Raw genomic sequence first — 17,172 nt, 5'->3', positions numbered from 1 at the left:
TCTGCTTGTACCAGAACATATAATGTAATACTTAAAAACATAACGAGATAAAACTATATGCTGTGACACAGATATCCACGTATGCTATATATACATAGCAACTAGAACTGAAGAGAGCTGGAGTGGCTACACTAACAGCAGAACAGACCTTAAGAATAATCATTACCACAGACAAAGGACACTTAATAACGATAAATATGTCAAAACATCAAGAAGCTATAACAATTATAAATATATGAACTGGGAGTTCCTGTTGTGGTTCAGCAATAACGAACCCAACCAGTGTCCATGAGGACGTGGGTTCGATCCCTGGCCTCACTCAGTGAGTTAAGGATCTAGTGTTGCCGTGAGCCATGGTGTAGGTCGCAGACACAGCTCGGATCTGGCGTTGCTATGGCTGTGGTGTGGGCCGGCAGCTACAGCTCCAATTCGACCCCTAGCCTGGGAACTTCTATGTGCTTCAGCTGTGGCCCTAAAAAGACAAATGAAAATAAAAGCAATAAATAAATATACATGAACCTAACAACAGAGTCTCAAAACATATGAAACAAAACTTAATAGGAATCAAGAGAGAAACTGGTAATTCCCCAATAATAACTAGAGACCACAACACTCCACTTTCAACAATAGACAGAACAACCAGACAGAAGATCAACAAGGAAAAGAATTGCTGAGTAACTCTACGAACCAACAAGACCTAACAGACACCTGCAGGTAGAACACTCCATCATACACCAGTGGAGTTCTCAGGGCACACTGAACACTCTCTAAGAGAAACCACATAATAGAGCATAAGACAGGAGTTCCCATCGTGGCACAGTGGTTAACGCATCCGACTAGGAACCACGAGGTTGCGGGTTCAATCCCTGGCCTTGCTCAGCGGGTTAAGGATCTGGCGTTGCTGTGAGCTGTGGTGTAGGTTGCTGACGAGGCTCAGATCCCAAGTTGCTGTGGCTGGGGTGTAGGCTGGCGGCTACAGCTCCGATTAGACCCCTAGCCTGGGAACTTCCATATGCCCCGGGAGCGGCCCTAGAAATGGCAAAAAGACAAAAAAAAAAAAAAAAAAAAAAAAAAAAAAAGAACATAAGACAAATCTCAATAAATGTAAAAGGACTGAAATCATGTAAAGTACATTCTCCAACTACAAAGAATCAAGTTAGAAATCAGTAACAGAGGAAATTTATCAAGTTCATAAATATGCAGAAACACACTTCCGTGTAACCAGTGGGTCAGAGAAATAAGGGAAATTTCAAAATATTTTGAGGAGTTCCTCGTCATGGTGCAGTGGAAACGAATCCGACTAGGAACCATAAGGTTGTGGGTTCAATCCCTGACCTCAACGTTGCCGTGAGCTGTGGTGTAGGTCACAGATGTGGCTCTGATACTGCATCGCTGTGGCTGTGGTATAGGCTGGCGGCTACAGCTCCAATTAGACCCCTAACCTGGGAACCTCCATATGCCTTGGGTCGGCCCTAAAAAGATGAAAACAAAAACACAATATACTAAATTTATGGGAGGCAGAGAAAGCCATGCTTAGAAATAAATTTGTAACTGTGAACACCAACTTAAAGAAAGAAAAAAAAAACCCTTAAATCAATAACCTGAACTTTCACTTTAAGAAACTAGACAAGAAGAAATTAATCCCAAAGTAAGCAGAAGGAAAGAAACAATAAAGATCTGAGTGGAAATAAGTGAAACAGATGAGAAAAACAAGAGAAAACCATCAAAACCAAAACTGTTTCTTTGAAAAGATCAACAAATTTGGCAAACCTTTAGCCAGAGTGACCAAGAAAAAACAGAAAAAACTCAAATTACCAAAATCAGGAATGAAAGAAAGGGATTACTACCAACCAATCTTATTTTTTTGCTTTTTAGGGCCGCACTGGGGGCATATGGAAGTCCCAGGCTGAGTCCAACTGGAGCTACAGGCGTCAGCCTAAACCACAGCCACAGCAACGCCAGATCCGAGTCACATCTGCAATCTACACCACAGCTCATGGCAACATCAAATCCTCAACCCACTGAGCAAGGCCAGGGACTGAACCTGCAACTTGATGGTTCCTAGTCAGATTCACTTCCACCGCGTCACAACGGGAACTCCACTACCAATCAATCTTAAGGAGCAATATACAACAACTGTGTACCAATAAATTAGATAACCTAAATGAAATGAACATTTTTTTTTTTTTTTTTTAGAAAAACGACAACTGACTCTAAAAGAAATAAAAAATCTGACTAGACCTACAGGAGGTAAAGATATTGAATATAAATGCAAAAATCTTTAATGATAGAGAACACCAAATCCAGCACCATACTTTTATATAGTATGTGAATTATATTTTATTTTTCAAAAAAGTAACTAGTTTGTTTCAGTGTTGGTTGTGATACTGAAAAATGTAAATGATCCTATATTTACTGGGCATGGAAAAATGATTATGGTATTGACCAAAGGCTCTGCAGAATGATGTGGATATAAATCCATTTTATTTATCCATAAATAATATTTATTTATTTATTTATTTATTTACTTATTTTCCTTTTTGGCCATGCAGAAAAGTTCCCAGGCCAGGGATCAAACCCCTGCCACAGCAGCACCAACTCCTATTTATTTTTCATAATGACCTATCTTTCATTATGCAAAAAAGATGGTTTGGAAAGACACACAAACCAATAGTAACTACTTCTGAAAAATGGATCTTGGGTATGGAGAAATTCTGGCTTCTGTAATATACATGTACCAGTTTGGCCCCAACTCAAGCAAGGTCACTAGAATCTTGCCCAGGGCACAAGGTAGAGGCTTGAGCACATTTAAAATTGTGATTTGGAGTTTCCATCGTGGCTCAGCGGAAATGAATCTGACTAGCATCCATGAGGATGCAGGTTCGATCCCTGGCCTTGCTCAGTGGGTTAAGGATTCAGTGTTGCTGTGAGCTGTGGTGTAGGTTGCAGACACAGCTCAGATCCTTCGTTGCTGTGGCTGTGATATAGGCCAGCAGCTGTAGCTTCAGTTGGACCCCTAGCCTGGGAACCTCCATATGCCTGGGGTGCAGCCCTAAAAACAGAAGAAAAATTAAATTAAAATAAAATTATGATTTGCAAATCCTGCACTGTCTGCTTGGTCCCACTGATAAACACCTACTGCTTCAGCAGGTACAAGCAACGCATTCAGCCTAATGCAAATCATACTGAGTGAGAAAGTTACTAGCCAGCATACCCTGACAATTCCAAAACCGACAATTATGCTTCTGACAAATATTACATTTACTGAACACAAGCTGCAGAACAAGCCCCAGCTCAGAACTGGACATGCCCAAAGATATTTAATCCTCATTGTGCTGAGGGGCAGGCAAGGGATGCAAAGAAGGGAGGGGGCTTGATCAATGTCACAGAGAGAGGAAGTGGGGGCGGGGGGGGAAGAGGCTTCAAACCCTACTAATCTAAAAGAAGACCTGTGCCCTTAAATGTAGCATCTGCTGCCTTGTGTGTAGGTGGCATTACTTGTTTCCCGTGCTGTGTGAGTGAGCCCTAAAGGGAGAAGGACCAGCTCTGACATAGTCACCCCTGTATCCTCAGCATCTCTCAGAGCCAGGACCAGTCCGCAGGAGAGGTGCAGTGGATTCCGATAACTGAGTGAGAGAAGGAAGGAATTCTCCTCCCAACAGGCCTGTTCTCCGACACACTCAGCCACCACACCGCCCTGGGCTAGAACCCCCTCCCAAACATGTGAGGGTGACAGCTGCCCGCCAGGGTTGATAAACAGGCAGAACTCACTCTCAGGGAGGAAGAGTTCAGGAAGCTAGATGGCTGACCTCCAGAGCGGGACAGGGGCTGGGGAACCCTGCTAGAAACTCAGAAAGAACAAAGACCACCTCTGTCAGGCCCAGACGAACATCCGGTCATCCAGGGAGCGTCATTTTCTAGCTGGAGCAGATCATCTAACAGGCAGTGCTGACCAGTGCAAGAGATACCTGGTACCCCTGAACCTGTACTGTCCCTCCCTCTGGACTTTGCCCATGTCTCACCCCCAAGCGGCCTGCCTACTCAACTTACCGTGTCTGTGAACTGGTAGGCAATGAACTTGCGCATCAAGGAAATGGCTGTGGCCCGCTCCTCCCCAATCTGGAAAAAGAGAGGCCGACTTCAAAGAAATGACAAGATGGAGAACAGGACACAGAAAAGGAGGCAGGAGACAGCAGCAAGACAGATGGAGTCAGGGGAAGGGACAAGATAAGGGCCAGGGATTAAGGGATAAAAACTACTATAGAAAATAATACGTTTTATACCATAGCTAAAATAAAACAAGACTACAAGGACATATCATATGGCACAAGGAACATAGCCAATATTTCATAATAACTATAAATGGAGTATTTTTTAAATTATAAATCATTATTTTGTCTACTTGAAACTTACACGACACTAAGTCAACTATATACCTCAATAAAAAAAGAAGAATAGCCAGCCCCCCTCCAAAAAAAAGTGGGAGAAAGAAGGGGACCAGGGAGATGTAGAGATACAGAGCAAAAGGGATGGACAAAAAGAAAAACAGGGGGAGCCACTGAGTAAGTGTAGATGAGGAGGTGGAAGCTGGGGAGAGTGAAGAATGCAGAGACAGAAGGACCAGAGACTGACAGGTCAGGGAGACCCAGGTCAGACAGAAGCAAAGTCCCCCCAACAAGGCCTCGAGGCCCCGAGGCCAGTGTACACACCTTACACTTGACGGTCCACAGATTGGGATCCCTGACAAGAGAGGAAAAGGAACCCTCAGTGAAACATACAAATCACCGAGCCACCCCTCTTCCTCTCCCCGCTCTATCCTTCCATCCATAAGCAGAAGGAAGGGGAGAGAAAAGCACCAACCGGGCCCCCTCCTCTTCCCCCACATCCACCACTCGGTCTGTGTGACTCTGCATCCTGACTTATTTCAGCAAGGGACCCTGGTGGGTACAGGAGCCTAGGACAAGACTCCCACCCCAGCCCTCCTGTCCCAACCCCTTACTTGACTCCCGGAAGCAGCTGCTGTTGGGTGATGTCATCCGAGAGCTCGTCAGATCCTCCGTACACCCTGAAGAAAGAAGAACGGTCAGGAGGAAGGGGTCTGTCAGACCCCTGACCCTTCTCCAAAAGGGACCCCTGCTCCTAGCCCCCGTCGGCCCAGCCCACGCCCTTACGTCTCGCCCACAGATGACTTGGCGTATTTCTTCATGTAATACTCGCCCAATTCTTCTTCTCGCTGGTCCCTAGGGTGTAAGGGGGAAGGCAAACAGAAGTGCATGTTGAGGAGAGGAGGGTGGGCTGACCTGCCCCCAGTCTCACCCTCTCCCCTCCCTGCTCACCTCCAGAGGTTTTGCAGGCGACGCGCCCCGGAACGGTCTTCATCCAGGACAACATTGTCAATGTTGGAAGCTGAAAAAAAAAAAAAAAAAAAAAAAAGGCAGATGAGGCGAGTCAGGGAAGATGAAGAGCAGGGGCCTGGAGAAAGCAGTCGGGGCAAGGGGGCCAGAGCGCGGGGCTCCAGGGCAGGAGATCCCTCACTGAGCAACCCCCACCCTCGAGTTCTGTCCTCTCAGCATCCTGTTTCTCCGTGTCCTCCTTGGGGAGGGGGCCCAGCAGTTGGGGACATCCAGCTGTTCCTCATCTCAAAGCCACTGTCTAAGCACATCCTGACCTCTGTCCCATCCTACCTATCCCTGCGACCCACAGCGCTCACACTTTTACACACACACACACACACACACACACGCACGCACACATACACACACTGTCCCAGGCCAACGACTGCTGGAGACCTGGGCCCAGAACCCCGACTCTGGATCCTACATGAGTCAGAGCCCCCAGGGCTGGAAAGGGCTTGGGGTGAGGGAGGGAGGGTACCACGGGTAGGACAGAGGAGATGTTAGGATATGGGAGGAGGATCGGGGAATCGTATTTTTCAGATTCTTACCTTCAATCTCTTCTACTTGGAGGAAGAGGAGGTGGTGGTGGTGGTGGTGGTGGTGGTGGTGGTGGTGGGCGAGGGCAGACAAAGTATGAGCCAAATTATAGCAGCAAATCAACCAATGGGTTGGGGGAAGGGGAGGGGAGGGACACAGGAAGGTTGAAAATCAAAAATAAAGGCCAGGCACCAGGTGGTTGGGGGAGAAGCCGAAAATGTATGAGGCGCACAGAACGGAAAATAACGGAAGGGGTGGCACTGGCCCAGGAAGTGGGGGGTATATCGGGGCAGAGCCTGCCCACCCCACAACCCCAGAAGGGATTCACTGGGGCCCTGGGATCCCAGAGTCCTCTCCCCACAATATCCGCCCCCCCCCCCCCCAACTCATGGGCCTAAAAGGAAATGGGTGAGGAGCTGGTCTCTCGGGCAACGACAGAAAGAAGCGAGGTGAAGAGGGTGTGGGGTGGGGTGGTGCAGGGCATGGGGGGGGAATCTCGAGACCCTTCAGCCACACCCCCAGTGGTCTTGCAGAGGCGGGGCCCCCACACACCTTTCTCTAGGATGTCCTCTGCTCCATCCTCCCACTGGTCCTCGTCCTCATACTCGTCATCCACATCTGAAACGGGAAGGCCGAGTGGTCAGGGGGCAGCCAGGGCAAAGGTGACCTCATGACAACAGCTCCCAGGGAACGGCTTCTCTGGGCAACAGGTACTAATGGATCCCCACCTTACAGATCAAGACACGGAGGCTAGGAAAGGTGAAGCAGCAAGGTCAGGTCTCCTACGCAGCTCCTCCTGGCTCTAAAAGTAATTCCTCCTCCCACCACCCACAGATCCATCTTAAAATTATCTCAAAGTATGAGCAAGTAGAAAAATGTCCTCCCAGAGTTCCTGCTGGGGTGCAATGGGTTAAGAATCTGACTGCAGCAGTTCTCGTCGTGGCTCAGCGTAACAAACTAGTATCCATGAGGATGCAGGTTCAATCCCTGGCCTCGCTCAGTGGGTTAAGAATCTGGTGCTGCCGTGAGCCGTGCTGCAGGTGGCAGACGCAGCTTGGATCTGGTGTTGCTGTGGCTATGGTGTAGGCTGGCAGCTGGGGCTCTGATTTTACCCCTAGCCTGGGGAACCTCCATATGCCGAGGGTATGGCCCTAAAAAGACAAAAAGAAAAAAAGTCTGACTGCAGCAACTCAGGTCCCTATGGAAGTATGCTTCAATCCCTGACCCAGTGCATGGGTTAAGGATCTTGGATTCAATCCCTGGCCTGGGAACTTCCATATACTGTGGGTGCAGGCCATTAAAAAAAAAAGTTTTCTCCCAACGAAGGGAACACTGGTATATGTTTTAAAAAAACAGGGTTGGAGTTCCCATTGTGGCACAGTGGAAATGAATCCGACTAGGAACCATGAGGTTGCGGGTTTGATCCCTGGCCTCGCTCAGTGGGTTAAGGATCCAGCGTTGCCATGAGCTGTGGTGTAGGTCTCAGATGTGGCTCAGATCTGGCGTTGCTGTGGCTGTGGTGTAGGCTGGCAGCTGCAGTTCCGATTAGACCCCGAGCCTGGGAACCTCCATATGCTGCAGGTGCAGCCCTAAGAAGACCAAAAAAAAAGAAAACAGGGTTCATGGTTTGTTAGTCGTCGTATCATTCTTCTACTTTTGTAACAGCTAACACTTACTGTGGCCCTAAATTTAAAAAAAAAAAAAAAGAGAAGTTCCCATCGTGGCACAGTGGAAATGAATCCAACTAGGAACCATGAGGTTGCTGGTTTGATCCCTGGCCTCATTCAGTGGGTTAAGGATCCGGTGTTGCTGTGAGCTGTGGTGTAGGTCTCAGATGCGGCTCAGATCTGGCATTGCTGTGTCTGTGGCGTAGGCCAGCAGCAACAGTTCAGATTAGACCCCTAGCCTGGGAACCTCCATATGCCTCGGGCGTGGCCCTAAAAGCACAAGAGACCAAAGGGGAAAAAAAAAAAAAAAAAAGAACTGCCAAAAACAAAACAAAACACACACTGTAAATCAACTACACTTTAATTTTAAAAATTAAAAAAAAAAAGAAATGCAGGAATTCCCATTATGGCTTAGTCGTAACAAACCTGACTAGTATCCAGGAAGTTACGGGTTTGATCCTTGGCCCTGCTCAGTGAGTTAAGAATCCAGCATTGCTGTGGCTGTTTCAAAGGCTGGTGGCTACAGCTCCGATTCAACCCCAGACTGGGAACTTCCATATGCCAAAGGTGTGGCCCTAAAAAGCCAAGGGGAAAAAAAAAAAGGACATTCAAGAAATAGAAGTGAAGGTGGAAGTTCAGACTCTGCTTGGCACTCGCCAGCCCTGTCACATACCAGCTTCATCCAGAATGAAGCCGCCATGGCGGGGTTTCTTGGGTGGCCGGTCATCATCTTCTTCCTCTTCTTCCTCATCATACTCCTCCTCCTCTTCCTCCTCCTCCTCTTCCTCGGGCTCTTCCTCCTTTTCACTGCCTGCTGCGCTCCGCCGCTCCTCCTCTACCTGCAGGGTTGGAGCACCAGGGTTCTGAACCCAAAAAATCCAGACACCATGCTCTTCACCCCAACATCCGACCCCAGCCCTGTCTGACCAGTCATAGCCCCCTCTGCTCTGTGTACATGCCCTTCCTCCCTGGTAGCCGACCTATCTCAGCGACAGCATTGCCATCCACCCAACCAGTATCGAGGAGCTGAGCCAGACTCCCCCGTCCACCAGACCTCCTTGCCAGTAGCGTCCACCTAGCCTTTAAATGTTATAGCTCCATTAGGTTGGGTCCCTGGCTCCATGCTACAGCTCCCCTGGGCCATCTCATCCACTCCTCAGCCGTGCTAAACATCTCTGTAACAGTGACTCCCGTATCTGTTTCCAGCCCTCACTGCTTGCCAAGCTCCCTGACCATCTCTCATGGCTGACGGTGTGGACGTTCTTTAGTCATTCCCTACAGGACGACTTACGCCACTGACCACTTTCTCCCCAGAGGACTGCTCTTCCCTTGGTGACTGTCACAGAACACACTCTGACTTTTCTCCAACCTCCCCACCTACTCCTCTGCAGGCTCCCCTCTCAAATGCTGGCTTCAGTCATCACAGTTCAATCAAGAGCCCACCTTGCATTTCCCACCATGCACTCTCTCTCTGGCCATTCAACCTTCCACAACCTCAGTTCTAGTCTCTGTAGACAGGACCCCCATCTGTCTTCAGTCCCCTACTTTTTTCCAAAACAAGAGACCCCCATGTGCCAGCAGCCTCCTGAATACCTTCCCCAGATGTCCTCTCAGCCCTCTGCACCCATGTCCCAAAGTGACCTCAGTACCCTCCCCTAGACTTGTGCTGGCCTCCTCTATCTTGTTGTGGTTTGATTTTTCCTCTAGCTGTCTTTAGGCACCAATTCTTGATCTCTCTGCTTTCTGAACATCATCTCTTCAATCTGTCTCTTCTTTCCCATCACCACAGCCCCCAGCCTACACCAGAACACTGCCCTCCAAAGATGAATCCTTGCCCCAGTCTATCTTCTTGTTTCCTGGCCTTCAATTCTTTTCATACAAATCGCAAAAGGAAATGACCCATACACAACAGTGTTCCTAAAATTCAACCTTTCCCTCATTAACTGCATGGCTTCTTATCATATTCACATCAATACAACTCATTTGATATTTTCTTTAAATTCATTCCATTTTTTACTTAATTTTTTGTCTTTTTTTTTTTTTGTCTTTTTTTTTTTGCCATTTCTTGGGCCACTCCTGTGGCATATGGAGGTTCCCAGGCTAGGGGTCTAATCGGAGCTGAGCTGCCAGCCTACGCCAGGGCTACAGCAACGTGGGACCCGAGCCGGGTCTGCGACCCACACCACAGCTCACACGGCAATGCCGGATCGTTAACCCACTGAGCAAGGGCAGGGATCGAACCCACAACCTCATGGTTCCTAGTCGGATTCATTAACCACTGCACCACGACGGGAACTCCCATTTTTTACTTAATTTTTACTCAATTTAAGAGGCAAGCTTTTTTAGGCTTTGAAGTATATCAAAAGTCAAAACTTTTTAAAAGAGTTCCCATGGTGGCTCAGCAATAATGAAACCAACTAGTATCCATGAGGACGTGAGGACCTGGATTCGATCCCTGGCCCAGCTCAGTGGGTTAAGGATTCAGCATTGCCATGAGCCGAGGTGTAGGTCACAGATGCGGCTTGGATCCCACATTGCTGTGGCTGTGGTATAGGCCAGCAGCTGCAGCTCCTGAATCAACCCCTAGCCTGGGAATTCCCATATGCCATGGGTTCAACCCTAATAAGACAAAAAAAATTTTTTTTAAAGATTAGCTTGTTATAAACAGAAAAGAAACTTAAAGATGGAGTTTCTGTTGTGGCTCAGTGATAACAAACCCAATGAGTATTAATGAAGACTCAGGTTCGATCCCTGGCCTCACTTAGTGCATTAAGGATCTGGCGTGGCTGTGGCGCAGGCCGGCAACTGTAGCTCTGATTCCACCCCTAGCCTGGAAGCCTCCATGTGCTGGTAGGTGCAGCCCTAAAAAGACCAATAAGTAAATAAATAAATAAATAAATAAATAAATAAATAAAAGTAAACTTAAAGATAAAAGAAAAACAATGTTATTAGGTACCAACATGCTACTGCTGCCTACTGCAGGTTAAGCCAAGGCCTGTTTTCCCTGCCAAACAGACTAACAAATTTCAGAAAGATGTTCAAGACACAGTAGCATCAAGGTGAAACTTCCTCCTGACCCAATTAAAAGACAGGATGTGGAACTAAAAAGGAAATAACTTTCTCACTAAATGATTCAATGAGGCTTAAGATTGTACCCTTATTCCACCTAAAAGCACTTCTCATCACTCCCCACATACAAAGCATCCCAAGGTCTTGGGAGATTATGATAAAAAACATGGACCTAATCATTTGGTCCCCTGCTTAAAACACAGCCATGGCTCCCTACTGCCCACAAGTAAAGGACCAGCTCCCTAGCAGCCTGGTTTAGAAGTGCACACTATGCTCACTGCCTCTCCCTCTCACCCCACCTCTCTGGACTCCCCCTGCTAAAGGCTAGGTTCCAGTCACACTGAACCACTTAAATGCAAGCTTTTTTTTTTTTTTTTTGGTCTTTTTAGGCCTGTACCCAAAGCATGTGGAGGTTCCCAGGCTAGGGGATGAATGAAGCTGTAGCTGCCAGTGTACAGCACAGCCACAGCAACGAGGGATCCAAGCTGTGTCTGAGACCTACACCATAGCTCATGGCAATGCTGGATCCTTAACCCACTGAGTTAGGTCAGAGATCGAACCCGAGTCCTCATGGATGCTGGTTGGGTTCGTTAATCACTGAGCCACGACAGGAGCTCCCAATGCAAGCTCTCTTAACACTGTCCATCACCAATGCTGGTCCTCAGTATAAAAAGCCATTCTCCTCTGTTCCCTGATCATACTTCAGTCAAAACACCTTTTCTTGAAGTTCTCTTGTGTTACAGCAGGTTAAGGATCTGGCGTTGTCACTGCAGCAGTTTGGGTCACAGATACAGCTCAGTCGGGTGTGGCTGTGGCTGTGGCATAGGCCCCAGCTGCTCTGATTCAACCCCTGGCCTGGGAACTTTCATGTGCCACAGATGCAGCTGTGGAAAAAAAAGAAAAAGGGAGTTCCCATCCTGGCTCAGCAGTTGACAAACCAGACTAGCATCCAGGAGGACTCAGGTTCAATTCCTGGCCTCCCTCAGTGGGTTAAGGATCCAGTGTTGCCATGAGCTGTGGTGTAGGTCACAGACACAGCTCGGATCCCTCACTGCTGTGGTGTAGGCTAGCAGCTACAGCTTTGATTGGACCCCCAGCCTGGGAACCTTCATATACCGTGGGTGTGGCCCTAAAATAAAATAAAAAACCTCTCTTTCAAGTGATGCCTTCCCTCTCCCTATGGGGAAAGTCAGGCATAATTTCCAGGCTCACAACTCTCTGGGCTTCCTCCATCACAGCCCTTTCACTGTGAGCTAGAGCCCTGAGTGAAAGGCTCGTGCTATCTCAGGCACTGCTGGGTTCCCACACCACCTCGCCCAGGACTGGGAACATGAGGGTTAGCAGCCAAAAACCTACACACGACTTATAGCCAGCCCACCAAAAACCAGACTTCTCTGTATCCACAGTTCTGCACCTCAGAATGCAATCAACCTTGCATCTTGCAGCACAATTTACTTTTTTTTTTAGAGCCTCACCTGCGGCATATGGAAGTTCCCAGGCTAGTGGCTGAATTGGAGCTACAGCTGCCAGCATACACCACAGCCACAGCAACACCAGATCTGAGCCACATCTGAGACCTACACCAAAAGCTTGTGACAACACTGGATCCTTAACCCACTGAGCGAGGCCAGGGATGGAACCCAAAACCTCATGGTTCCTAGTTGGATTCATTAACCCACTGAGCCACGACGGGAACTCCTACAATTTACTATTTAAAAAAATCTATATTTGGGAGTTCCATCATGGCACAGTGGAAAGACTCTGACTAGGAACCACGAGAAATCTGACTAGGAATCCCTGGTCTCGCTCAGTGGGTTAAGGATCCAGTGTTACCATGAGCTGTGGTGTAGGTCGCAGACACAGCTCAGATCTGGTGTGGCTATGGCGTAGGCCAGGAGCTACAGCTCAGATTAGACCCCTAGCCTGGGAACCTCCATATGCTGCAGGTGCGGCTCTCAAAAAGAAAAAAAAAAAAAAAAAATCCATATTTGGAGTTCCCCTTGTGGCTCAGCAGATCACAAACCTGACTAGTATCCATGAGGATGCAGGTTCCATCCCTGGCCTCACTCAGTGGGTTAAGGATCCAGCGTTGCCGTGAGCTATGGTGTAGATCACAGTTGCAGCTCAGATCTGGCGTTGTTGTGGCTGTGGCGTAGGCTAACAGCTGCAGCTTCCATTCAACCCCTAGCCTGGAAACGTCCATATGCCAGAGCTCTGGCCCTAAAAAAAAAGCAAAAAAAAAAACCAAATCCACATCTACTTGGACCCATGCCCTTCAAACCCGTTGTGTTCCAGGGTCAACAGCATTTGGTTAATACAGAATCCTGACTAGCCCACAATGTTGCTTATTTTAACCACTCAAACTACAAGAGCACAGCCTGATTTCTAAGACCCTTTATCATCATTCCCCTGGCTCACCCCCAGGAGTCTTCTTTCCAAACCCAGCTCCCCATTTCCTGAGAGAGATCTTGCTACTGTCTTTGGGTCACCTCACGGCTTAAACACAGTCTGTCCTCGGCAGCCCCTGGACTAACCATCTGCTTATAAAACTACTGCCACCTCAAGGCAGGCAGCTCCATGAGGTAGGCCATGACCCTAACGTGACAGGAACTCAAGGAACCCTTGTTGAATGAATAAGAAGGTTACTAGACAGAATAAGGAACTGGATGATTCCCCCAACAGTGGCCCTTTATTCGCCATCCCTCCCCATCTCTCCACAGGACCCCATCCTTCAAGGACCACGGCAACATTTGGCGTCTGAAAAGCCCAGCCAGACCTTTCTCTGGGGGCCAGGGCAGCCCTCACACTGCCCTCCTGCTTCACCTGGTGATAGGAGACAAGCAAGCCAGCATGTGTGTTAAAAGCCTGATAATGGAGTTAGGGAAGTGGGATTTGTACAGCCCAAATCAGACTACCCCAGCCAACCTGGGGAGCCTGGTCTCATTACCACCAGCCTTTAACCACAGCAAAATGTCTCAAAGCCATGAGTCAAGAGACCAATGACCCAGTGAGTCAGCTTGAAGCAAAGGCCTTTCTTGTCATCTTCCCATGTGCCCCATTCCTACCACAGCGAGTGAAGAACTCCCCAAAGGGCACAAGGATTGACAATCAAATGCCTACAGAGGGCAAGCAGGAAACATGAGTGGGGCAGCTCAAAGGAAACTTATAGCACTCTTCACCCACCTGTTTTCCAGAAAACATGCTTATGAAATCTTTTCTTGAATCTGCATTACAGTAAATGGCAGTTAATAAATCCTGGGAATTAGAGAAAATTCCTAGTTTTATTTTATTTATTTATTTAGTCTTTTTAGGGCTGCACCCACCCTAAAAAGACAAAAAACATGGAAGTTCCCAAGCTAGGGGTCAAATTGGAGCTGTAGCTGCTGGCCTACACCACAGCCATAGCAACGCTGGATCTGAGACACATGTGTGACCTACACGGGATCCTTAACCCACTGAGTAAGGCCAGGGATTGAACCTGCATCCTCAAGGATGCCAGTCAGATTAGTTTCTACTGAGCCACGTCGGCAACTCTGAAAATCCCTAGCTTTGTTTTTTTATCTTGTAGGGGCGCACCTGTAACATACCAAGGTTCCCAGGCTAAGGGTCTAATCGCAGCTGCAGCTGCCAGCTTATATCACAGCCACAGCAATGCCAGATCTTTAAGCCACTGAGTGAGGCCAGGGGTCAAACCTGCCACCTCATGGTTCCTAGTCGGATTCACTTCTGCTATGCCACAACAGGAACTCCTGAAAATTTCCTAGTTTTAAAGGAGGCTGCCTCTTCTTGAGCATTGTTCTATAGAACAATCCTGGGTCTCTCTCAGGTTGCTGGCTCCTCACATTTTCCCAGAAAAACAGGAAAGCTTGACTCTTATGTGAAATTGCCCTTATAAGTGTTGACAACTAACTTAAAAAATAAACATTTCTATAATTATAGTACCACCTCTTTATTAGTTTGTAATTGTTGCCTACTAAATGTAAATAAACTCTGTGAAAGCAGAAATATGCCTTGCTCCACTCTAACACTTAGGAAGCATCTGGAAGACCACAGTAGATGCTCAAACATTTTTTTTTTCAACAAATGAGTAAGTCAAAATAAATAAAAGAGCAGGGAGTTCCCACTGTGGCTCAGCAGGTTACCAACCCGATGAGTATCCATAAGGAAGCCCTTAGACCCCTGGCCTCTCTCAGTGAGTTAAGAATCTGGCATTGCCGTGAGCTATGGGGTAGGCTGCAGAGGCAGCTGGGATCCTGAGTTGTTATGGCTGTGGTGTAGGCTGGCAGCTGTAGCTCCAATTTTAACCCCTAGCCTAGGGACCACCATATGCCACAGGTGTGGCCCTGAAAAGCAAAAAAAAAAAAAAAAAAAGCTAATGGTTAATAAAAAAGTACTTTAAATCAGTTTATGTCCCAAGAAACATTTTTTGGTTCCTGAAAGAATCACATGTAACAGAACTGAAGCTAAAGTGATACTTTCAAGATTAGTTACTAGACCTCGGGAGTGCCCTTGTAGCACAGGGAGTTAAGGATTTGGCATTGTCACTGCAGAGTCCTGGGCTGCTGCTGTGGTGCAGCTTCCACCCCTGGCCTGGGAACTTCCACGTGCCACGAGTGCGCCCAAACAAACTAGGCACCTGCTTCCTTTGCTCAAATCCCGTCATGGCGCAGTGGTTAACGAATCCGACTAGGAACCATGAGGTTGCAGGTTCGGTCCCTGCCTTGCTCAGTGGGTTAAAGGATCTGGCGTTGCCGTGAGTTGTGTTGTAGGTTGCAGACGCAGCTCGGATCCCGCATTGCTGTGGCTCTGGTGTAGGCCGGCGGCTACAGCTCCGATTTGACCCCTACACTGGGAACCTCCATATGCCAAGGGAGCAGCCCTAGAAAAGGCAAAAAGACAAAAAAAAAAAAAAAAAACCTTCTCGTGGCTTCACCTCACCTAGTTAATGACAAATTCCTCACCACAGCACCTCAAGATTCAACATGACCTGGCTCCTGTTACTTCCATGCTGTCGTCACCCTGACCCAGGCAAATGAGTCCCTTGTTACTTTCTGAACACCACAAATGTGCTCCCAACTTTGCATATGCTATTCCCCTTACTGGAACACTCTTCTTCCATGTGACATGACTCACCCCCTCACCTCCACCAGGTCTTTTACTGAAAGACACCCTCCCAGATGCACTATTTCAAGTGCAAACAGGATTCCTGGATTCCCCTTCACTATTCTTCTCCAGAATACCCTCCACCTTACTAAATGATTTACTTATCAGTTTTGTTTGTTTACCTTCACCAGGGCAAAGATTTAAAAATCTGTTTCGTTTACTGCTGTAGGCCAAGGATAAAGAATTGTGTCTAACATGTAGTAGACACTAAAAGTATGTTTCTGGTATGATCTAGCATACCTACAAATGAAGATAACAGTGAGTTTTTACTATATGCCAAATCCTTCAAATATATTCTGTTCCCTCATGGTACCTAGAACATCCCCAGCGGGCAGCATCTGCGCCTCTTGCTTGACTTGGGCCTGCCTACCTCTTTATCTCCTCCGACAACCTGGAAATTCCCAGAGGCCAGAGCTTCTGATCCCCTTTAAACTGTCACAGAGCCCGTCCTGCCCTGGTCCTGTTACCAGGCGCAAAACTCCCCCAGCGTCCCTGCAACAGACCTCGGCCTCCTCGCCGTCACTGCTGCGCTCGCTGTCCTCCTCCTCTGAGAAGTTGCTGTCCTCGCTGTCCGACATCTTCTGCTGGCAAGGAAAGACTGCGGCCTCAGCGCGTCCCCCAGTTCCGAGCCCCAACCCGAGCCTCAGTTTCCCCTCTGGTTCCTAGGGAGAAGATAAATCCCTTAGCGCACTTCCGGCAGCCTCGTTCAGGCATCCCTGAACCCGAAAAGGGACCTTCCCTACGCCACCTGCTATACTTCCCGAGTTTCCGAAACCGGCCTCTACACCTCCCCGGCCCACGGCGACCACCGTGGCCTCCAGCCGCGGCCGCCAACCCACCCCTCACCACTCTAATCCCACCTCCGCCTTCGGCAACAGCTGCTGTTCACACGACGCCTGGTTAGGACTGACGTGCTCTCTCGCGAGAACCTACCCGTTGGCCCCGCCTACAGCGAGATTTCCGGGGCTCGTCCCTGCTACGCACTTCCTGTACGCCATCTTGTGAGTGGCAGAGTTGGTTTAGCGTGTGGAGCGGACATGTTGGGAGGGTCAAATAGGAGTGCTAAAACTCTCTAGTACCGGCTTTTCCTAGCTAGAAATTGGTGCTTGAATTTAGTGCCAGCACTAACGTGGTGTGCCAAGCCGTTAAGAGTCAGGACGTTAGCAAATAATAACACATGAGCAAATAAATCAGACGTCATCTCTCAGGTTCTATGAAACATTCCTAGGAGGTATGTTAGCCCTATTTCGCAGTCGAGGTAACCAAAGCTTGGAAAAATAAACCATGTAACTGGACAGTGGCAGACCCAAGTTACCAAGTTTGGGTAACCCCAAAGTCAT

The 17,172-nt window shown here is 48.1% G+C and overlaps 1 protein-coding gene across 1 annotated transcript in view; it reads right to left on the bottom strand.

Moving 5' to 3' along the window:
* Positions 1 to 16,768, bottom strand: part of SUPT5H (SPT5 homolog, DSIF elongation factor subunit) — a 30,120-nt gene extending 13,352 nt beyond the window's left edge. Inside the window, 10 exon segments of the mRNA XM_005655822.3 lie at positions 4,051 to 4,119; positions 4,710 to 4,740; positions 5,000 to 5,065; positions 5,172 to 5,240; positions 5,337 to 5,406; positions 5,945 to 5,956; positions 6,486 to 6,551; positions 8,274 to 8,439; positions 16,336 to 16,494; positions 16,693 to 16,768. Coding sequence (XP_005655879.2) covers positions 4,051 to 4,119; positions 4,710 to 4,740; positions 5,000 to 5,065; positions 5,172 to 5,240; positions 5,337 to 5,406; positions 5,945 to 5,956; positions 6,486 to 6,551; positions 8,274 to 8,439; positions 16,336 to 16,410 — 624 coding nt within the window. The 5' untranslated portion in view covers positions 16,411 to 16,494; positions 16,693 to 16,768.

Source organism: Sus scrofa, chromosome 6 (assembly GCF_000003025.6).
Source record: "Sus scrofa isolate TJ Tabasco breed Duroc chromosome 6, Sscrofa11.1, whole genome shotgun sequence".
In the NCBI taxonomy this organism is placed as follows: Eukaryota; Metazoa; Chordata; class Mammalia; order Artiodactyla; family Suidae; genus Sus; species Sus scrofa.
This window is presented reverse-complemented; position numbering and strand designations above follow the sequence as displayed.